At 37.2% G+C, this 24,813-nt stretch overlaps 1 protein-coding gene across 7 annotated transcripts in view; it reads left to right on the top strand.

Moving 5' to 3' along the window:
* LAMA2 (laminin subunit alpha 2) overlaps positions 1–24,813 on the top strand; it is a 618,419-nt gene that overhangs the window by 471,253 nt on the left and 122,353 nt on the right. For all 7 annotated transcript variants that reach the window (XM_021936880.2, XM_021936881.2, XM_021936883.2 and 4 more), the window contains 4 exons: positions 1,254–1,352; positions 14,112–14,223; positions 21,165–21,327; positions 22,724–22,934. In XM_021936880.2, coding sequence (XP_021792572.2) covers positions 1,254–1,352; positions 14,112–14,223; positions 21,165–21,327; positions 22,724–22,934 — 585 coding nt within the window. The remainder of the gene's footprint in view (positions 1–1,253; positions 1,353–14,111; positions 14,224–21,164; positions 21,328–22,723; positions 22,935–24,813) is intronic.

The raw sequence follows: 24,813 nt of genomic DNA, 5'->3' as shown, positions 1-24,813 counted from the left end.
TGTTGCAACAAGGGACACTGAACACCATGGGGGAATTGTGGGCTATCTCAATAAGAAGGTGTAGGAATAACTTCCAGTATTTGAGGTTGTGCTAGATAACTTAAGGTTAGCACTCAGCTGGGTGCTATTCGGAAGTGGGAGTAATTCTGTGACTATTTTGTGAATCCTATCTAAAGGGAAGGAAGAACAGAGAGAGGATAAAGCTATGATTAATAAGGAGGCAGTGGTCATTCATATTAGCCAGAGGCCAGTAGTTTTTGTATCTGCACAAACCCGCTACGCTTTGTCTGTGCTTTTGAAAGCATTGCAGGGTAGTTCTTTTTTGTGTTTCATCTACCACCACCCTAAGTGACCTGGTCTAATGTTAGTGTCCTGCGAGATTATTTATGTTCCGTAGGAAAAAAATATGGCCCCGCTGTCAGGCCAGTTCCTAGCAACACGGAGGGCAGGCCAAGAGCTAGTGGCTGGGGCCGGTCCTTGCCGTCAAGGCTCAAGCATTCTCTTTTTTTTACCTATGATCTGTGTCTCTGTTAATTGGAATGGGAGCCTTAAATGGGCCAGGCAAGGAGTTTATCTTAACTCTACCCCTTACTGACTGTGTGATCTCGTGCACATTTTTAATCCTTTTCAAGACAGTTTGCTCTTTCATGAAATGGAATAACACCCCCCCATCGAGCTGTTGTGAGAATTAAATGAAAAAACAAAACAAAACAAAAAAGCTTGGCACTTAGTAATTTCTCAATAAGTCACCGTACCTTTGGTTTTTTATTTTTGAGACGAGTTCGCTTTCCATCGCCCAGGCTGGAGTGGTGGCTTCATCTCGCTCACTGCTTCTTTGCCTCCCGGTTCACGCATTCTCTGTCTTCAGCCTCTCCCGAGTAGCTGGGACTACAGGCGCCCGCCACAAAGCTCGGGTAATTTTTTTTTTTTTTTTTTTTTTTTGGTAGAGACGGGTTTCACTGTGTTAGCCAGGATGGTCTCGATCTCCTGACCTCATGATCTGCCTGCCTCGGCCTCCCAAAGTGCTGGGATTACAGGAGTGAGCCATCGCGCCCGGCCTGCAATTTTTATTATTTGCCTGAATATTTGGCATGACACTCAATGTGTAAGTGCACAGTTGAAATAGCTTCCTTCTCTTTTCTTTAAAGGTGAGAAGGCTAAGTTCCTTATATATATACAAAAATGTGTTCTGTTAAACACTGATCACTGCAAGGCCATTTACTAAAATGTTTATGGGATGGAATCTTTTTCAGCACTTGCTCTCTCCTCAGCGGGCCCCAGAGAGGCTTATTCAGCTGGCAGAGGGCAATCTGAATACACTCGTGACCGAAATGAACGAGCTGCTGACCAGGGTAAGTTGGCAACATTATGAATCTCTTGAAAGCAGATAGATTATGTCGATGAAGGAAAATTACTTCGAAGTTCTGAAATGTAAATTACCTTCTTCCTAATTCCCAATTTGGTATGTAAAATAGATACATTCTGACTTGCTAGTTCTGCTTCCAATCAAATCATAGAAATCAGTAGCACACAGAAAGGTTTGGAATACCTGGAAATTGTCAAGAACATTGGCTAAAAAGTCCAGAATGACAGTGTTTTGAGAACTTTATTCAGTAGCGTCCATGGTAGTTTTCATCTGTTCTGATTTCCAAAAGCACTATCTTTGATTGTGTAAAGAGAAAGAAAAACAAATGAAAATACTTGTGGTCTCTTTCATCTCATCGTGGGATTTTTGCATTTGTATAGAAATACAGTGTAAATCAGTCTTTCTACACAAAAGAGGAAATCTTCTCTATTGTGAGACTCCAAAGCACTTAAGACACTTTTTAAAGTCAGAATGTAAAGTCCATGTTGCATTTATCAGACTTTTTAAGGAATTGGAAATTTTAAATTTTCAAAACTGTGATGGCATTTTGCTGTTAGAGAATGAAGAAAACAACACAAAGCCCGCCATCTTGTGGCCAGAAATATGCATGAAGCGAGAAACGGGGCTGCAAAGTAGGGATTTAATTTGATTATCTAAGAGCTTTAAATGATAAAGAATATTGGAGTTAGAAGGTTCCTGGGGATTATCTAGTCCATTTTGTATTTTAAAGAAGAGCTGCCTCGGGCCATGACAGTGAAACGAATTAACAATGGCCATACAATTTGCTAAACCCAGGGACCTAAGCAGGACCCAGTCTGAAGATTCCCACTGGCCCAGTACTTTTTCTACATAGCCTGCTGTCGGTTTAGGAAAATTTCCACAGGGAAATCAAATAGGCTTCTGAGCACATAATGCTAAACAATGGCCCTGATGTTACAACAGCATACTAAACACTTTTTCAGAATCTCATAGCAACAATATAAAATGTACGGATACAACATGGAGTTTCTTGCCAAACGTATGTAGACATTAGATTAAATTGAGTGCATTTGTCTCATATTAATTTAATACGTAATAATTCATATTTGTTATGTGACTACTAATAAATATGAATTTTCTAACAGGTCATGGCAGAATAAATCAATTTAACAAGCACACATAAATGTTCATAACATGCAAAGCCTAAGTTAAGTGTTGGCAGATGAAAAATATGAATGAGGCTCAATCTGTCTTCAAAGAACTTTCAGGGGTGTGTGTGTGTGTGTGTGTGTATACATCAGTGTTTAGGTGTATGGAGGACAATATTAGACAATTGCATGCAAGTATAAAATAAAACATGAAATAAAATAAAGTCAGAAGAAATTCTTGAGAAATATGTAGTAACAGAACAATTTCATCTGGTTAGGGTTAATTAGAAAAAAAATCCATGTAATAAGTGGCATTTCATTCATTCATTAACTAACACTTATTAGGGGTTTCCCATGTTCTAGGAATTATGACAGACACTGGGGATAGAGGTATGAGCAAAACTGTGCAGTCCTGCCCTCGTTGGCTTAGTATAGTCTGATGATCTGACCTTGGAGACACAAGAAGTATTTCATTAAAAGTGTCAGATCTTTATTATGTCTCAGCCTACACTCTTTACTCTTTCCAGCAGATTCTCTCACACTGTTTTTTAAACAGACTTTGTTTTTTAGAGCAGTTTAAAGTTCACAAAAAAATTGAGCGTAAAGTTCAGAGAGTTCTCTTATCTACTCCCTGCCCCCACAGTCTTTCCCACTGTCTACCTCCCCCACCAGAATGGTACATTTGTTACAGTCGATAAACCTAAGTTGACACCTCCTCATCACCCAAAGGCCATAGTTTACATTAGGGTTCACTCTTGATGTTATACATTCTATGGGTTTGGACAAATGCATTATAACATGTATCCACCATTGTAGTATAATATAGAAAAGTTGTACTGCCCGAAAAATCCTCCATGCTTCACCTATTCATACCTTCCTCCTCCTTGACCCCGACAACCACTCATATTTTTACTACCTCCGTAGTTTTGCGTTTTTTGGAATATATAGCTGGAAGCATACAGTGTTGTGCTTTTTCATGTTGGCTTCTTTCCCTTGGTAATATGCACCTAAGGTTTCTCCATATTTTTTCATGGCTTTATAGCTCATTTCTTTGCAGTGTTGAATAATATTTCATTGTCTAGACATCTCACTGTTTATGTATTCGTTCCCCTACTGAAGGACATCTTGTTTGCTTCCAAATTCTGGCAGCATGAATCACGTTGCTATAAACATCTTTGTGCAGACTTTTGTGTGGACACAAGTTTTCAACCTATTTGGGTGAATGTAAAGGAGCATGATTGCTGGATGGTATGGTAAGGGTATATTTAGTTTTGAAAGAAATTACCAAAATGTATTCCAAATGGTCTTTACTATTTTGCATTTCCACCAGCAATAAATGAGAGTTTCTGTTGCTCCACATCCTCACCAGCATTTGGTGTTTTAGTGTTTGGATTTTGTCATTCCACTAAGTGTGTATGGTATCTCATTCTTGTTTTAGTTTGCAATTCCTTAATGACATATGATGTCAAGCATCTTTTCATATGCTTATTATTTGCCATCTGTATATCTTCTTTGGTAAGGTGTCTATTTAGGTCTTTGTCCGTTTTTTTCATTGGGTTCTTTTCTTGTTGAATTCAGAGTTTTTTGTATATTTTGGTTAATAGTCCTTTATCAGGTATGTCTTTTGCCATTATTTTCTTCCCCTCTGTGGCTTCTCTTGTTCTCTTGAGAAGTGTCTTTCACAGAGCAGAAGTTTTCTGTTGTAAAGAAGCCCAGCTTGTCAACTAGATTTCTCCCGGTTGAGCCTTTGGTGTTGTATCTAAAAAGTCATTGCCATACCCACGGTCATCTAGATTTTCTCCTATGCTGTCTTCTAGGAGGGTTACAGTTTCACATTTTACACTTAGGTCTATAATCCATTTTTAGTTAATTCCAATACTATTGTAAAATAAACTTTTTACTTTACAATAGCTTTAGATTTCAGAAAACTTGCAAAGAAAGTACCAAGAGCCTTCACATACTCCATTCCCAGTCTCCCCCATTGTTAACATCTTACATTAGCATGGTACACGTGTCATAACTAATGAGCTAATAATACTGATATATTACAGTTAACCCAAGACTATATTCATATTTTTTCAGTGTTTACTGAATTTTTTTTTACTGTTTCAGGATCCCATGCAGGATACTATGTTACATTTAGCCATCCTGTCTTCTTAGGTTCCTCTAGATTGTGGCAACGCTGTCAAAAATATGTAACAGTGTTTTTGAAACAGTGTTTTTGATGACTTTGACAGTTTGGATAGGTTCCTGTATTTGGTAAGCTGTCCCTCAATTGGGGTTTGTCTCGTATCTTTCTCATGATTAGAATGGAATTTTGAGTTTTTGTGGGAAAAACTTCAGAGGTAAAGTACCATTTTCATCACATTGAGAACCCATGTGACCAATATAACATTACTGTGGATATTGACCCTGATCACCTGACTAAGGTAGTGTTTGCCAGATTTTTCCACTGTAAAGTTACTCTTTTACACCCTTTTCTTACTCTAATACTATTTTTATCTGCCCCTTCTTCAGATTCAGTAACATAAAAGGCATAGAAATAGGACTACTGAAAGCAAAGATCACTTTGATGGGTTGAGAGGGGGGAGGAAATGTAAATACTCATTAATTACTTTTTTCCTACTATATTTGTAATTAGAAATATATCTTCCATGCAGACCACAAACACTCAAGTAAATATGACAAATTCTCTCTTTCCCTGTGGTCAAGGTGCATAACAATCAAAAGGTGAATTAATACAGATGGAATTATAATTAGAGAGTTAGATGGTTTCATTATCCAAAATCAGGCTAAGTCCGCTAATGCCTCTATCTCAGAGTCAAGAATGATCCTGCAATTGCGACCAGGGTATGAGAAATGCAGTGGCCACAACTTCCAATTACCCATGACTACATTAGAGGAGACAGTGCCCTAGACTAGGACTGCACATTGGAAATACCAGGAGCCCTATCTCACACCCATAGGTTGTAATGCAATTGGTCTGGGGTACAGTCAGACAACTGGGATATTCAAGAATTCCCCAGATTATACTGATAAAGAATTACTGTGATCCTGTAGTTACCTAATAGCTAAGACTCCCTTTCCTCTGGAAAAATGCCTTAATTGGTACTGCCAATCTTTTTTCTTTTTTTTTTTTTTTTAAACAGAGTTTCACTCTTGTCCAGGCTGGAGTACAATGGCATAAACTCGGCTCACTTCAACCTCCACCTCCTAGGTTCAAGCAATTCTCTTGCCTCAGCCTCCCAAGTAGTTGAGACTACAGGCACTGGCCACCATGCCCAGCTAGTTTTTATGTTTTTATTTTTATTTATTTATTTATTTTTAGTAGAGACGGGGTTTCATCATGTTGGCCAGGCTGGTCTCGAACTCCTGACCTCAGGTGATCCACCCACCTCGGCCTCCCAAAGTGCTGGGATTACAGGCGTGAGCCACTGTGCCCGGCAGTACTGCCAATCTTTGTTCTGCTCCTTTTTCTCTGCTTGGTTGGCTCATCAGTCACTTGATACAGTCTTTAGATTTGTTAAGAGCACGTGGCGAGGTTGATCCTGCATGACTGCTGTAGGAGTTGCCCTCTCTTCTTCAAGGGCTTTTATATTTTATAAAACTCATAGTTTTTAAATGGAGAAATTGAATTCCCTAATATCCCTGGGCAAAGAAGATATTATTCCTCCCAAGAACTCACATTTAAAATGTATTTTGATATATTTCAATTAATGTATACATATAAAGTAAAAAAATTACATAATCATATATCTCTTTCAATGCATTTTGATTTGTTGCCATTTTGTTTTACTCATTGGAAAAACCCAAGTTCCTCACATATGAGAATCATGCTTAACATATTCAAACTGCCCTACAATATGTGTGGAATATTAGGATGCTTTTTGATGATGACTCTACTTACCTCTGTAGCTATTGACCTCAGCTCCTTTCTTTTTTCAGAGCCAAAATTTTTGAAAGACTTGGAGACAAGTCTGTATTTATTTCTCACTCCACTGCTGCCTGGATTTTCTCGCCAGTCCACTACTGAAACTGTTTTTATAAGATAACCAATGATGATCTGGTAACTAAATCCACTGATACTTATGAATTTTACTTGAAATCTCTGCAGCAGTTGCCAGCTTTGATCTTTCCTTCCTTCTTAGCATACTCTCCTCTCTCTGTTTTTCTCCTAATTCTCCAACCTTTCATTCTAAGGCTTTTCCTCTTATCATCACTTCAAAGTTGGTGTTCCTTGGGGACTAGACCTCAGTCCATGTTTCCCCTCACTCTATAACTTTTCCTTTGATCTTCAGTTGCCATGTGTAAGCTGTTAACTCATAAATCTATATTTTCAAGGCTGACTTCATTCTCATGCTTTGGCCCTGTGTGCCTTACTATGGACTGTGGATTGAACATCTCAAACTAAACTCATCATTTCCTCTTAAAGCCAATTCTTTCTCCTATTTAGACCATGTCAGTGTTTTATCCTCCAGTATATGCCCAGTCTCCCAAACCGAAATTAGCAAGTTACCCTTCACTCTACTCCCTCTTTCACCCTTCATCAAATTTGGTTTCCTTCTATGGTGGCTCTTTGTAAGCCTTATCCAACTCTAACCAGTTATTATTTATATGGCAGAGTGAACATTCTAAATTACAGATCCTGTCATGTCATGTCATTCTCTTCCTTAAATTGTACTATAGCTTTCCACCATTTTTCAGGATGACATACAGTGCTCTCCCACCATGATCTAATCTTGCTTCTCTCTCATCTCTCCCCACCACTCACGGTCGGGTCATCTGCACCCCCGTGGATTGAGCATGTAAGCCAGAAACCTATGAATTTTCTTTGGTGCCTCTTTCTTCCTCATGATGCTCCTGCTTATCCAACTCATTACCACACACTGGGCTTCCACTTGTGTGTATGGCATTCATCTCTACTACAACACTCTCATCCAATCTTATATTGTCTAGTTTGGGATTATCACATTTGTTTTTTAGCTGGGCTCCCTGCTTTTACTCTTGTTCTCCTCCAAATCTGTTCTCTGTAATGTAGCCAGAATGAACGTTTGCTATTCCAAATGTGAATATGTCGTCATCGCAGTGCTTACAAATTCTTCCCCGACTTCCCTTAGGCTCTTAGGATAAAGATCAAAATTCTCCCCTTGGCCATATCTCCCACCACTTGTGCCCCTGGCCATCTGCACTCCAGCCATACTGTCCCCCAGGCACTTTGTCCCACCACAAAGCATTTCCACACATTTCACTACTTTGCCTTAAAAGTAATCTACCTCTCCCCACACTTTGTTAATTTCTGTTAACTCCAATTTACTTTTCAAATCTCAGCTTGTGAAAGCCTGTGCCATCGCAGGGGTTCTGAGATTCTTCCTGTGCTTATCTTATACCGGTATTATTTCCTCCAGTTTGCAATTATAAATTTATCTACATGATCATTTGACAAATAACTCTCTAGTCCACCAGACTATAGACTCCAAATGGGCAAGAAGCCTTTTTGTTTCTTATCAGAGTATCACCAATATTATGCACATAATAGGTGTTGAGTCAATATTTGTTTAATTAATTGTGAATAATTTTAAAAGCATTTGAACAAGATGAAATGTAGACAAGCCCAAAATAAACACTGATTTTGCATGCTTTAAAATGCATTAAAATCAGGCATATATTTATAATTATATTATTGAATATTTTGTTTTCATTGATAAACACCTCTTAAATGTTTATATTCGGTAAGAGGAGAATGCTGTGTAGTAGACTGAGCTGTATAAAATATTAAAATTTAGCTTCACTTATATTGTATTTTATTGCCTATTTAATATCAAATTTAATGAAAATGAAGCATTTCCAAAAGGATGAAACTAGTTTTTAAATTATTTAAGTGCCAATATTATAAGTTTATAATATTTTATTTATAGTTTTTAAAAGATTTCAACTGCTAACAGTGTTTTTTTATTTCTCCTTTTATATTTTTAAAAGATATATATATATAATATAAAACAAGTCATATCTTTTTGGTTTGGAACTTTTAAAATTGGCACGTGAAATATTTAGGAAGAAATTCTACATGGAACTGGCTCATTGTCATTCCACGGGGTCAGCTGGTTGCTCTCGTTCCTTGTGTGTTGTTGGTCCTCATGGCTTGCCTGATGAGTCCTTCACTGCCACTTAGACATATGGAGCTGGTAATATTGGAAGATGACCCTTGAGAGTATCATATAAATGATTTGATCTGAAATTTAATTTTAGCAGGAAACCATATGAGTCCGCAAATGCAAAGGTAGACGGTATCTAAGCAATGTTATCTATTCAGCAGTTAGGTTTGCTCCATTGGATTCTAGTTTTAACATAAAGAAGGCAGAAAATGAAACACACTGGTAATATCCACCAAGAAAATTGTGTGCAGATTTTAAGAGGCTCAGTAAGAACTGCTTGAGCTAAAGCAGGAAAGTAACAGCTACATTGTTCAGAAGTAAATTAACGTGTGCTTAATGGTAATGCATGCTGCCTAGACATAAATACTCTAAAAAACAAAACAAGAAAAAAATAGAAAAAGAAATGGGGGAAAAAAACCTAATTGAGTGAATGTCAACATTAAAAAAAAGGTAATCAAAGGCAAGAGAGATACAAGATACTGTGTAAGGCATCATTTACAAAGGAACACTGTAAAGATTGCAGAATGGAGGTAAGAAGATGTTAAAATAAGAAAATCCAAGATAGAGAATGAAAGGAAGATTGTACAACATATTAGGATAAATGAGAAGTTATTTGTCAAATACTCAAAGGACAAGATAATAGTGAATAAGAAGAAGGATGACTAAAAGATGGAGATGGTAATTTAATAAAACACAGAAAGAGCCAAACTGAATCAGACAGATAGTTTCTATCATGTAGTATTTAGCATTCACTCATAACATTATCACTAGCCTGTCCTGGGTGAGATTGATTTTTGTGAATTTTGCTTTGACAATGATACCACTATCTATCACCACCGCCCATAGGTGATAGTGCATTTGTCATAGACTTCTTTATGAAGTCTCTCGTGGGTATTTTTGACAAGGGTAACTCTTCAACTTAATTACTGTGTAATGAGACATGATTTTTAAAAATATATACCTAGATGATGTTCTGATATGATTTTGAAATGTGTTAATTCACTGAAAGCCAAAACTTACATACGTAAAGTATACATTAACTGGAGCAGTGTCCTCCACTCACCTAGAATATTCCAGTTTTCATGTATTTTACTACTGTTTCTGACTGTTAGCCGAACAAAAAATAGCGTTGGGTACAAACAAAACAAAAAAAGTGTGTGTTTCATCTCCAATTCCCCATACATGTAAGTTCAGATAAGTCACTTAACCTCCTCATACCTTCCTTTTCACCTGTGTAAAAAGAGGGATCATGCGTTCTGTATATCTCTAAATGCAGGAAGAGTAAGTGAGACACAGGAGAGTGCTGTAAGCCTTTGCAAACATGCATATAAATCTGGCATAACTATTCACAATAGCAAAGACATGGAATCAACCTAAGTGCCCATCAATGATAGACTGAATAAAGAAAATGTGGTACATATATGCCATGGAATACTATGCAGCCATAAAAAAAATGAGTTCATGTTCTTTGCAGGGACATGGATGGAGCTAGAGGGCATTACCCTTAGCAAACTAACACAGGAACAGAAAAATAAAATACTGCATGTCCCATTTATAAACGGGAGTTAAATGATGAGAACACATACACATATAGAAGGGAACAACGCACACTGGGGCCTACCAGAAGGCAGAGGGTGGGCAGGATGAGAGGATGGAGAGGATCAGGAAGAATAACTTATGGGCACTGGGCTTAATACCTGGGTGATGAAATAATCTGTGCAACAAACCCCATTACACACATTTACCTGTGTAAAAAATCTGCACATCCCGCACATGTACCCTGAACTTAAAATAAAAGTTAAAAAAATATAAAAAATACAAGTACTTCTGAAGTACAGCTGAGCCTGACTGTGTGTAACTCATCCTTTAGAGTGCCAACCCGCATTAAGTTGATGCTTTTGGTGCCGGGAACCTCACATCTCCTCCTCTTCTGGAACGTAGCCTAGAGAGGAAGCTCTTCTTCTGTGTTTAGAGGGAAGGTATCTCCTTCAGGAAGCACTGCACTGGTCCTGAAGAGTCTGCCTACCCTCTTCCTGCCCCCTACTCCCACTCCCATCCCACCAGTGTGGAACTACTTGGTGTGTAATCAAAGGCCCAGTTTGAATTACTGTGAGGCCAGTGGCTAGCAAGCAGTGTTGTTGGGACTGGAGATTATCATGCCTGGTTCTCTTCCCAAGCTTCAACTGTAGCTCTTGAGCAGCAGCTTCCTCTGAGCTTCTAAAAAAATGCCCAGAAAACTGCCCAGCCAACCACATTTGCTGGCAAGCATAGCACCAGCCATACGGTCAGTTTGAGTGCTATTATTTAGGCTTTAGAACTTCCAAGGGATCGTTGGTTTGATTGTCATGGTATCAGCCAATCACCCAACATCTATGACCCATGACAATTTGCCAGACACTATGCCTGGCACTCTGAGGAATAAAAAAAAATGAGACAGAGCCCTAGCCTGCTCTAATCTATCTATCTAATGGAGATTAGATAGATATGGCAAAGCACCCAACAAAGTTACTACCCATTAGAGTTGTGAATAGTGGTAATAATAATTATTTTTGAAAATCTAAGAAAAGAGAGCATGTGCTAGAATAGGTAAGGAGGGCTTCACTGAGAAGATGGAGTTGGAATTGAATCTCAAAAGCTGGATTTATTTTGGAGAAATAGAGAGGAGTTAAGAAGCAAAAGTATGAACAAAATCTTTTTTTGAGAATGTTCCAAAAGAAAGTAGGCAAGAAGAATGGTAATACGGTTGGCAAGATTGGTTAGGAAAATTGTTGTTTAGTCCTGTATATAACAACATTAGAGAATATTTACTGTAAGTTAGGTATCATACTAGGAGCTGGATATAATATGATGAACAAAACAGACCAGTTCTCACCCCCTTAGAACTTACCTTTCAGTTGGATAGGTTGTCAATAAATAGGTGAGCCAATTACTAAGTAATTCTCAAATCCATGGTGCTAGGAAGGAAACATCCTGCTGCAGGAAGTGTGGCAACCTAGGTAGCACCCTGGGAATGGCCACACTAAGGAGAAGCCCTTAAACTGAAAGCTGTTGGGTAACAAGGACCCAGTCTTTAAAGGTGTTGAGGAGAAGTTCATTCTAGGTAAAGACAACGGGATACAAGAGAGTGCTAAGAAGGGATGAGTTTTGCTATGTCAGGGAGGTTCACTGCACGGGGTCTTAGTGCTAATTTTTTGAACTTCTTTCTTATCATGGAGCTTGTAGGATTCTTGACAATTTAGCATTGAAGTACTTAGTACATCAATACTAAGAATAAAATGCATGTGAATGATGACTCTTACACAATCCTACATAAATGAAATAACCTGTAAAACAGATTACAACCCAGAGGAAGTAAAGACAATGAATATGATCTTGATCATCCAGAATTTAAAAGAGACAGTGCATGATATATACTTACTTTTTAAAATTTAGACACTTTGAGTTGTTAATAAGAATTGGTCCATTTGTTGCAAAATTATGATTTTTTGGTAACAGAAAATATATTGATGAAGCAAAAGAATATATTTTAAGTTTAAATTATAATGTACATTTTCTGTATCATAAGAGACACCAGTGGTATTGATACATCAATTCTTACGGTAAGATACTGGAAGATGACCAAAATGTAGATCAAGTTTCTTATTATGGTGTTCGGTAATATGTGAAAGTAGGAGTGGTACCATAAAGTCCAGTCAAGTCTAGACTGGAAAAATATCCAAAGCAGTTTAGACTACCAACGTCTTTTTTTTTTTTTTTTTTTTTTTGAAACAGAGGCTCACTCTGTCGCCAAGCCAAGCTGTTGACCTTAGTTAGTGATTGAAAAGTAACGTTTAAAAAATTATGGATGAGTATGTGTGTGTGTGGGAATGTGTTTATGTATATGTGTCTGTGTGTAAAAAGTTATTTGACCCATCGGACCTTTGAGTGCAAACACGTGCAGGAAACAAAGTTTAAGGAAATTAATGGAACATAATTGCAACACTCACCACAAAAGCAAGGATTTGAGTAACCTAGGGATTGGATGCACAGTTTGTTCCAAAAAAAGTTTTAAATCTAACAGTGAAAATTTTAGAAGAATAAATCCAGAGCATTATAATACATTGGTTAATACTCTCCAAATTATTGTGTATATGTACTGCAAATTATACAGAAAATTCCAATGGATTCTTACCCTTTCATCCTTTTATTTGTGATGTTAACACTTGCAGGTTAAGAGGTTAGATGATAATAGTTGGACTTTATATTCTTTCATTTATGCAAAACCTTGAAAACTTTCATAAGTTAAACCTCTTGCTGCCCTTGGGAAATCACAAAATGCAGTACAATTCCTCTAGCATCTTTTTACCATGTTCTGTGCTGGCCAGACATTTAATTCTATTTAAAATCCACTTATGTATATTTTAAAAATTAATTCTCTGGCCATGCCTAGTATGCAAGCACTCTGGTATAAGATTGTAGACTATTAATATGCTGCCAACTTGGACCTTATTCAAAATTATATTGAGACAGTTTGTGATTCTCTAATTCATTATCTGTAGTTAGACTATCCATATCTTTTTAGTAAAAGAGAAGAAGGCTTATATATTGGCATATGCATACACATAGGAAAATAAAGTGTAAACCTTTCAGGATACTCTAAACCTTGTAATTTTTAAAGAAACAATGTTATACACACACCTTTTTTGTTTGACTAGATATGGTATATTTTAACCGTGAACACATTGAATGCATTCCAGTGTGTCAAATGATATTTTAAATGTGAATAGAGGTGAATGTGCTTGAGAATACTCTTTGGGAGGTGTGGCTGTTTTGGGGTTCTGTTTTACTTTGCTGACAGTGTTGCATGATTCTGTGATTAACAACCATATTTCTGGTGCTATCATATGGAAAAAGCTAGCATTTATTCTCCCTTAACATTTTATTGGCATCTTTGATGTGTTATAAAACAGACATTTACTACTGAGTAGCTAAGCGTTTCCCCCTCTTTGTTTCTTTAATTAACGTATTGATCTAAAACAAATCTATAGGATCAAGCTTATTGAGGCAGACAGCCTGTTCATCTCTCAAGAGATCACTGTTGCACTCCACACACTTTTTCAGTAAATAAAATATGGACAAAACTGCAACATGTGGAGGCTGAAGAGTCCATTAAAGACTTTTGGCAACTGTACCTTAAAGATATTTCAAAAATAATTGTGCTTTATCGCTTTTTCTGTGCCATAGCATATAACAAGGGTTTTTAAAAAGACCAAATACAGCTCTCTGATTTCCATTTAATGGAAGAAGTAATAAAGTTTAATTGTATACTTGAGCACAGGGTGTCATTTCCAATACATCTGATCAATAATTCATCGATTGCCTTTGGCTCAAAGTAATATTTGAAAGAAAATGCTGCCAGTGGGAGCTTCTCTAGCTGTAGCTTCATCATCTCTATTAATTATGCTTTTCCTGAATTTGGATCATTAGGCTACCAAAGTGACAGCAGATGGCGAGCAGACTGGACAGGATGCTGAGAGGACCAACACAAGAGCAAAGTCCCTGGGAGAATTCATTAAGGAGCTTGCCCGGGATGCAGAAGGTATTAGAAAGAATCATGTTTTAATCATCATTTCTCCCAACAGAAAAATACCGACAGGGATGACACAGGACTGGAATTTCTCTTGCTATAAGAGACATCTGTAAAATCAAAGGTTGAGTTTCAAAAAGCAGTATGGTTAAGATATTCAAGGGTATCGTCTGCTGAGAACCCGTGACCTGCAGTGTTAAATTAGCGATAGTAGTCAGTGAATTAGTGACAATGAGGGCAGAATAGCAGTAAATTCTTGAAACATGGCTATTATGATTACATAAGAATAGGAAACTTTTGTTTTTATTTGAAAGTATTTAAAATGTTTTTCATTTTTAAGAAAGTTAATGTCATCATTCCACTTGATACATTAAAGCAGCACTTCAGTTTCTCAAAATGGCTTTTCAAATACCGGGTACTGGTTTTTAATGAACATCTGTTGCTTGGGATTTGGATGTGTTACTTTATGAGAAGCTCTGATGCATTTAGCTCACAATGCTCTAGGAGTTAGTTCTTGCCATCTACTAACATGAATGAGAAAGTGGAAGCCATTTTTGGGCAAAAGCCCAAATTAAGAAACTCAAAGAATGCAGATAATGCCTCTCCGCACTCACCCCCCAAAAAAAACCTAGTCCTTAAATATCTGTTAAAATATAATAAACATGCACGCAGGTTTAGAAATTGGGAAAAATTGTTTTTGTTGTTTTTTGCTTGAAGAAATAAAACATTTTTCTTGCTCTGCAATAGTGTGCATTTTAGATACTTTGTTTCTTAATGTAGCCAAATAAGTAAGGATGTGAGATCAACTTCAAGGCAGATTCTGATTGATAATTCTTAGGCACCACTGGCCAAGAAGAAACAAATCCCAAAGATTCACCACTGCAAGAAGCAACAGGGTTTTAATTTGAGAGCTAATTTGAGGCAAAGGTGTGAGGTTCTGAAACAGAAATTACCTCTACCAGCAATATCTCAGTTAACTCGTTGTGGTTTATCCTCTGCTAGATGAAGCTGTTGTACCTTCCCTAGTATTATTTTCCATTAATGCTGCTTGAAGTGCCCTCCTCCGACCGAAAACAACAACAACAACAAATCCCACTGCAGGTAGAGCATCTTCACTCTGAGCTGATCCCCAAATGCCCTAGTCAATGCTCCAGGAACTTTGCTTTTCTTTCCATTGACATTTCAAACCCCCAACACCCAGGAGCCCATCCTGGGGACTCATTTTCAATTTGTTTCAATCAAACATTGGTGTGAGAATAAATGCTAGCATATGTTTTAATAGATCCTATTATCAAAACTGCTTACTTTATTCTCTGCATTGAACCCTCCGTCTCCCACCAAACACAGATGCATATTCATGATTATGCATGAATCAATATGAATGACTATGCATGGTTATGCATGAATGCTCAATATGAATATTTTCTTCTTCTGGGTGTCTAGGGCCTCTAGGTACTGTTTGTACAATTTGTGAACCAACATGGGGGCAAAGTGGAGATGACATGTATCCCAGGCTTGCTCACCACCCCAAATCCCAAGTCTATACACCAGAGAAGGGATTACCCATCAAAGGTGTCGCTCATTTCCTAAATTATGCATAGATCAGGTGGTCTGATTGTGTCTGACCAGATAGGGCACCCGTTTCTAATTTATGTAAAGTGCCATGTGGGATAGCTATACTTTAGGGAAATAAGAACACTATTCACTTTTGCCTGCAGGCACTATTTGGCAGAATTAATCCAACTGTTAAAATTGAATGACAGCTCAAATTTAAATTGTACCAGAGCAACACTAAATGTTCATTGAGATGTAATACAAAGCTTGGCAGTTTAAGGGAGAAAAAAAGAGAAGGTCGGGGAAGGAAGAGAGGGGAGGGAAGGAAGGGAGGGGAAGGAAGGAAGGGAGGGGAAGGAAGGAAGGGAGAAGAGGGAAGGAAGGAAGGCAGGAAGGAAGGAAGGAAGGAAGGAAGGAAGGAAGGAAGGAAGGAAGGAGGAAGGAAGGAAGGAGGAAAAGGAGGGAGGGAGGAGGGAAGAAAGGAAGGGCAGAAGGAAGGAAAGAAGGAAGGAAGGGCAGAAGGAAGGGGGAAGGGAGAGAGGAAAGAAGGAAGGGAAAGGAAGGAGGAAAGAAGAAAGGAAACGGAAAGAAGGAAGGAAGGAAGGAAGGAAGAAGAAATAAGAAAGGGAGGGAGGGAAGGAAGCACTAACCAAAGGCTTTAAGTAGGTTATACAACATATCCACACCTCTTTTTTTTCACTCTCAAAACTATAATATGAGGGATAACCATCAGTACTTTTACATTTTTGTTAGTTGTAATAAATTGCTGTGGGAAAAGTAGATGCTTCAGCCTGACATTTATCTATTTCAGCTTTATGTTTGGATAGATGTACTATTCATCCTATCTTTCATTATGAGTCATGACCTCTTCATAGATAATCAACTTCTATTCATCTAAGGCATTCTTATCTCACTATAATTTTATAATATCTACCATGCTATGACTCCTGATTAGTTCATGAATAAACTCTGTTTTTTCCATGCATTATTAGAATTAATGAGTGGACATAGGTAAACCCATTAGTGTTTATTTCCTGACATACAATAGGACTTAATCAATGATAGACACCTTTCCTTCCTGTTTCTCAGATCAGAGTATTTCTATTCTTAATAAATTTACCCATCAGAAGATCTTTTTTTTTTTTTCAGACTTAGTATGAAAACAGTTTTGCTTCTCCTGAGGAATTTTTACTCATATTTATAGATACTGTATACCTCTTAAGAATCCTATTTGTATTCCCTGCTACCCATAGGCTACTAAGATGCTTAGAAGCGGACTTAGGATGCACTGCATGGAATGTTACGGCGTGGTTTTCTGTCTACTAATTCTTTTCCTAATTTACACAGTTTTTTTTTTTTTACCTGTAGCGCTATTTCCCTTTATTTTAATTTTATCTGATATTAGGATTTTTTAAAATTACCTAAATCTTCCTTTGAATTAAGTTGGAAATAAATAAGTAAATTGCAAATATATATATTTTACAATCATTTTCAATACTGTGGGAAAGAAAATATATTGAAGTGATAGCGCATACTTTTGAATAAGAAATGGAAAACACATTCATCTCTAAGAATGCTCAGAGAAGTTCCAAATTCTATTTATACATAGGATCTGGAACTATATATATGTATATAAACATAAAAATGTATGTTTATATATGTGAAACAATTAAACTTCTCCTATTAAAATGATGCTTCCTTTCCTTTTTTGGCTGGGGGGGCAGTGATTTCTAAGAAAATCATATTGCCTAGCACTTGATAGATGCCTATGAGAGAAATGGAAAATGACAGCATTTTTAAATTTAACTTTCAGTAGAAAAATAATGGAAATAAAAATTAAACTAGACAGTTCACCATACAAAAAGAATGTTAAATGAGGGTAAGTAAAGCACAGTGAAATAATCTGGAAAATAACTGTAAAACTTTAAAACACTAATGATAAATAAATGTTATCTGAATAAAACTGAAAAGTTTTAATGGGCCATATATAATTTATTTGTGTCCCAATGAGGCCATATTTTTCTCCAAAACCCATATCTAAAATTTGTTTTTCATAATGAAGATAAAGTAGCACACATACCAAATACCCATTTGAAAGATGCTATCATTTAATCCAAAAAGATACTGAAGGACCATGTCCATTTTGGGGAGCTTGTATTTTTTTTTTTTTACATAACATGGGTTGCAACAAAAAGCTGGCCATGGAATAGCAGTTTATTCCATGCAACCAATAGCAGTTTATTCCATAAGCAGCCAATATATTTGCTAAAATGTTTGTTCTTTTGGTCCTAATCACATTGCAATCTTTTGGGACTATTTCAATAACAGTAATTACAGCAATTGATAATATCCGACCGGAAAAAAAAAACAAAAAACAAAAAAACAAAAAAACAACCTCATGACTGAGTTGCACAGTGATGTCCCATAGAAACTGTATGGAGTACATGTTACATGTTTTGATGTTTTTCTTTTTTTTTCCTCGTGTTTTTATTTTCCTTTTTACTTTAAGTTCTGGGATGCATGCGCAGAATGTTCAGGTTTGTTACATAGGTATACCTGTACCATGGTGGTTTGCTGCACTTATAAACCCATCAAAAGAAGACATTTATGTAGCCACAAACATATGAAAAAAGCTCATCGTCACTGATCATTAGAGAAATGCAAGTCAAAACCACAATGAGATACCATCTGACACCAGTCAGAATGGCAATTATTAAAAAGTCAGGAAACAACAGATGCTGGCGAGGCTGTGGAGAAATAGGAGCACTTTTACACTGTTGGTGGGAATGTAAATTAGTTTAACCATTGTAGAAGACAGTGTGGCGATTCCTCAAGGATCCAGTACCAGAAATACCATTTGACCCAGCAACCCCATAACTGGGTATATACCCAAAGGAATATAAATCATTCTACTATAAAGGCACGGGCACATGTATGTTTATTGCAGCCCTATTTATGCAAAGAGATGGAACCAACCCAAATGCCCATCAATGATACACTGGGTAAAGAAAATGTGGTACGTATACACCATGGAATACTATGCAGCCATAAAAAAGAATGATATTATGTCCTTTGCAGGGATATGGATGAAGCTGAAAGCTTCAGCATCCTCAGTAAACTAACATAGGAACGAAAAACCAAACACCACATGTTCTCACTCATAAGTGGGAGTTGAACAGTGAGAACACATGGACAGGGAGGGGAACAACACACACTGGAGCCTTTTGGGGGTTGGGGGCAGAGGAAAGGGAGAGCATTAGGACAAATAGCTAATGTAGGCTTAAAACCTAGATGATGGGCTGGGTGCCATGGCTCACTCCTGTAATCCCAGCACTTTGAGAGGTCGAGGTGGGCAGATCACCTGAGGTCAGGCATTCAAGACAGTTTGGCCAACACGGCAAAGCCCCATCGCTACTGAAATACAAAAATCAGCTGGGTGCGGTGGCATGCGCTGTAATTCCAGCTGCTCAGGAGGCTGAGACAGTAGAATGGCTTGAACCCGGGAGGTGGAGGTCACAGTGAGCGGAGATTGTGCCAATGCACCCCAGCCTGGATGACACGGCAAGACTCCATTTCAAAAAACAAAAAACAAAAAACAAACAAACAAACAAACAAAACCTGGATGACGGGTTCATAGGTGCAGCAAACCACCATGGCACGTGTATATCTGTGTAACAAAGCTCGCTTTATTAATGCACGATCATTTTGCTAAAGCCATTTTTGTGTACCTTAATGATTTCTTCTACTTGTTTACAAATGGTTTTAATTTAAAGAAATTATGTATGCCATCCAAAAGATACAGCCATATTTGCCTTTTCCCTTTCTCTATCTGATGTCATTCTTTTTCCACCAGATTTTTCTCTGTAGAAGTTTAGCTTTGAGACTAGAGCACAAGAGAAACAGTGAGATTCTATCTCTCATTTGTCACTTCCTCTATATTGCCTAGGCCCAGAACCTAAATTAGATCAAATTTCAAAAGATATCTCTTATGAAAGCTGATTTATACACACACACACACATTTAACAAAGAAAAACCATACAGCTTTAGCAGGTTGAGAAGTGGCATTTATTAATATCTTCATTTTAAAAAATGAGTACAAATTATGTCAGTTAAAGCTCAGATTGCTGGTCCTCACCCCCAGAATTTCTGAGTCCGCAGGTTTGTGGTAGGGCCTGAGCATCTGCATGTCTAATGGACTCCAGGGTGGTGATGCTGCTGCTGCTTGTTGGGGACCACCTGTTAGAACCACTGTGCTGACCCACCTTCTCACATGCCCTCTGCCTGCGCTGCTTGTCCTGCCTGTGTGCAACTGTTTCAGGAGCTCTGCCCAGTGCAAAACTCTCTCCAAGAAAATAAATTAATTTTCAGGATTATCTATGTCATACGGAGATCTTCAGATACACCCTTGAATGGTAGAAAATGCCTCTTGGCCAACCTAGACCCCTCCTCATTCTAGAAGTTTTCAAAGGTAATATTATAGAAATAAGTATTCGGCTGATAAAAGAGTTTGAGAAAACATCTCTCTTAAACTCACTAAAAAAAATGTCCTATAGAACACACTCCAGGAAGCTTTAGTATGAAACTAATAATATAACTGTGTAAATGTTTCAATTCACCATTTTAAACTTTTATTTGACAGAAAATTCTTTTTTCAAATGAAATCTTGCCCAGAACACCAACCTATAAAGCAGATTCTTGGCAGAATAGACATCATTTGTAGAAAACCTGAAGCACCTGGAGAATCCTACGATTCCAAGGAGCACAGTTTGAAACTCCATTTAATGCATAATAAACACAGACCCTTGTGAAGGATGCTATGGCTGGAAGGTGTCGTTGAAGCCTAATTTATAACCCTTCTCCTAGAAGGGTTATAAGCCTAGACCAGAGTGCTTCTTTCTTCACTCCTTTAAAAAATGAACACAGGAGAACTATGTGGAAATACAAGGGCAGGTTCATTTTCAGAGATCTCATCACTGAATGTATTTCCATACTTGGTATTTTTAAGCTGACTGATAGCACTGCTATGACTATCTTATCAGCAGTGCAGAGCTTGTGTTTCCAGCCTCCAAGTGTTATGCTACAGGTCACCGTTTTTTTTTAGAGCTCGTACCTGAATATGCTTTGACCTACTTCTTTATTTGTAATTCTTTCTTTCTTTTGAGGTTAGAAACACCATGTTTTAATTGCTGTAACCCCCAAAAGAAATAAAATATTGAGAAATATATTACATTTCCCTGTTACTGATTGTTGTCTTAACTGCCTCTGTGTTTCCCAACAGGAACACTCACGGCAAAATACTCTTCCTTTGGAGATGGTGGTACCCAGCAGATGCTGAATACCATGTTTTCATGTGGCATTTTTGTTTACTAATTTACAAAATTTGTTTTACCCCCTGCAGCTGTAAATGAAAAAGCTATAAAACTAAATGAAACTCTAGGAACTCGAGACGAGGCCTTTGAGAGAAATTTGGAAGGGCTTCAGAAAGAGATTGACCAGATGATTAAAGAACTGAGGAGGAAAAATCTAGAGACACAAAAGGAAATTGCTGAAGACGAGTTGGTGTGAGTAGATGAGTTATTATTTTTTCATTTGGCACACTGAGATTTCCAGATAATTTACAGTTTTCTAAATTTTTATCGTATGTATAAATAAAAGATGCTTTGTTTTTCCAACCTGGAGATGTTTGCTATGTTATCTATTATCTGTCTATCTAGCTATCTATCTATCAATCATTATTTATTCATTTACTTATTTAATTGTACTTTATCATTGTTCTAAAATGAAACAAAAGCATGTTCTTGCCTACATATAATCAAGTAAATGATCTTTTCTGGTGTTGCCCCTTCTATAATTAGGCTAATGAGCTTGCTTTGTTAATCACCTGCATTAGGGACTTTTGGACTATCAGTTGATTTTTGTTTTAATAAAAATACCCATATACAAAGTAATGACCTTACCATTCATGTATTGGCCAACCTATACATTTTATCATCTTAAGAAATGCTGAAAAGAAAAGTCATCAAATAATAAACACCTAATACTTTCAAATAAGAATTGGGAATATGAGGGTTGGGAAAAGTGATAGGGATTTTACTCATGCTAAAGAACTTTTGTGATAACACTCAATAAAATAGATACATCTCTACATTCATAGTCAGCTAACTTCAAAGTGGTAGTATTATTAATAGTTAAATAATTTATACTAAACCAGCAATATCAGCACACCAGAGAACTTGTTAAAAATACAGGTTGTCAGACCCCATCCCAGACCTCCTGAATCAGAAACTTTGGGGATGGTACCAGCAAACCATGTATTAACAAGCCCTTCAGGGGATTATGAGGCACGTTAGTTTGAGAATTACTGTCTTTCAAGTATTTAGAGTTTCTGAATGATTTGGAAATTATCACTTTAGAAAAACTAGGTAAGTTAAACCCAGAAAAACTTCCAGATCAGTCAGTTGGAAGAAAAAGAAACATAGATTAAAATCATGCTATTCTACTAGCATGACAATGACCTAGAATTCTGTTCACAGTTTCTAAGCAAACATACCAATATTCATCATTACATTCAAAGTAATAGAGAACAGGTCTCAGTATGATGAAACAGGTGGACTGTTTGATTTTTGTATGTGAACTGAATCATAAAACTCATAAAACTCATTTCATCAATCGGATTCCCAGAATGACATGAGACCCCTTCTGATTCAAAATGTCTTTTTACTTACAAATTTAAAAGGATTTTTTAAAAATATGTTTTGCTTTTATTTTAATTAACTATAAATGGTCTCAGGTACCAGTTTTCAACTTGATTTAGCACACAGTGAATCTATTTTACATGTTTTCTTATTTTCTCATTCTTTTCATGTTAGTATCTCTTTGTAACGTTGTTTAATACCAATAAACCCTAAGGCAGTGACATGAGCTCATTGTCTATCATTGGGTTGGGGGTGGTTGCAGAGCTGCAGAAGGGCTTCTGAAAAAAGTGAAGAAGCTGTTTGGAGAGTCCCGGGGAAAAAATGAAGAAATGGAGAAGGATCTCCGAGAAAAACTGGCAGACTACAAAAACAAAGTTGATGATGCTTGGGACCTGTTGAGAGAAGCCACAAATAAAATCAGAGAAACTAATCTCTTATTTGCAGTAAACCAGAAAAACATGACTGCGTTGGAGGTGAGTCTTAGGAGCACTTTTGTCTTAATCTCAGAAGGTTGGGGGCTGTGGGGGCAGTGTTGAACATGGCTGGACTATTCTACTTGATGCCCATTTACAAAGATCAAAAGTGACAACTCTGAAAGGGAACTTCTAAGAAACAGAACAAGAAATGACTTTTTTTATTTTGTTTTTAATGACCAGTTACCATCGCTCAAAGTATCAAATAAAATTTCGATAAATTAAACTGTTGAAGATCTTTAAGAACACTGTGATACAGTGGAAGAAGTTCTTTACAGGGAGTCAGGTGACCTTGGTCTCAGTGACAACTGTGCCACTTAACTAGACATACAAATTGGGCAAGTCAATGAACATCTGTAAGCATCAGTTCCCCAAATCTACTATGACTGCATTATACTATAGTAGGTGGGGTATCTTCAAATATTCATATCATATTATTTTGCAGCTTTCCCAAACTAATTCACAAACTTTGTTCAGAGATCTTGCTGCCAAAGATCATAGAAGTCCCCTACACTTTCAAATTCAATCTAAGCACGTGACAAATAGCTCAATGAATTGAGACCAGAGCTTGGAAAACATTTGGTTCCCCTTTTTCTGTGCACTGTGTTCTATGCAAATGATCCTTTAAAAGGGACTAATAGGAACAGATCAGGTCTGGGTTATTTTCTCCTCCTTTTCCACACAGATAACAGTTATTTCTCAACTCAAGAAATTATGGGCAGCCTCTATCTTTTTAAGAGCGCTGATGGAACTAGAACTAAAACAGATTCCTCCATTATTATTTTCTTCTTCTTTTCATTTTCTTTCTTAATCTTAACATAGTAAATAATCACTTTTCCTAAGAGTAAATTCAGCACATATAACAGCAAAAACCTGTATTTGATATTAATATTTAAACAACAACAACTTTCTCCCCAGAGACAAATTTACCTTTGCTGTTTCCAAAGTATCCGACTCCGGCAGGTCAGAAAACAGCAGCAGACCTAAACGTCTTCTAACACATAATTTCACCTGCAACAGTAACTCAACACCCCCAGGCATATAGTATGTATGTAGGAATGTTTGTCGAAGGACAGTAATGATTGAATAAAATGAACCAGGATTTTAAAAATCTATTTATTTCTATTTTCCTTTGGATTAAGTAGTAAGAGGATGAATTACTTTTTTTTAAAATATATTTTATTTCTGGGTCCCTCTTCTGAGACTCAGCCTTGTCATTCTGGTAGAAGATTGAAGAGGCTTACTTTTTTTCTTAACTGAGTCACCTAATCCTAACTAATTTGGAGTCTACTGACATGCTAGCAGTATTCCAGAAAAAGCTCTCTCCTGTGAGGCAGGATGCTGGGCCACTGTCCTATCACAGGCTCCAGCACGATTCACCCTGCTTGGTGACACACCGGCCGTGTGACTTACCCGAAGGTGCACCTCTCTATTTTATGGCACCAGTTTGAGAAATGAAAATTACCTGTGTGGAAAGCACAGTAAGTATTTGAGAAATATTTCAAGAAGAGTTATATGGCACAGTCAGTAGTACCTTTAGCTATTCGTTTCTTTTAGTGATGTTTAAAACCAGAAGTCATCATTCTTGGGCACCCCTACAAGTGCCTGGAGCTTATGTATAGTCAGTATTGAAATTCTAAGTGGTCCTTTTTGGATTTTCATTTTATGTGCCACGCTTAACTAAAGGCTTGTTTAAAAGTTACTGGATAAAATAGATAAACTAATTGAATTAATATGAATAAGGCATAGATTATTTATGGTTGCTTAAATTACCATGGTTGCTGCCCAAACGGCTGAAAGCCACGTGGAGTGTTTGTTAAGCCAACAGGTTTCATGGGCTCACAGCCAGAGAGTCTGTGTAGGCTGGTCTGGGGTGTGG

The sequence above is a fragment of the Papio anubis genome, chromosome 6, assembly GCF_008728515.1.
Source record: "Papio anubis isolate 15944 chromosome 6, Panubis1.0, whole genome shotgun sequence".
NCBI classification, from domain to species: domain Eukaryota; kingdom Metazoa; phylum Chordata; class Mammalia; order Primates; family Cercopithecidae; genus Papio; species Papio anubis.
The sequence above is the reverse complement of the archived record's forward strand: the minus strand, read 5'-3'. Positions and strand labels throughout refer to the sequence as shown.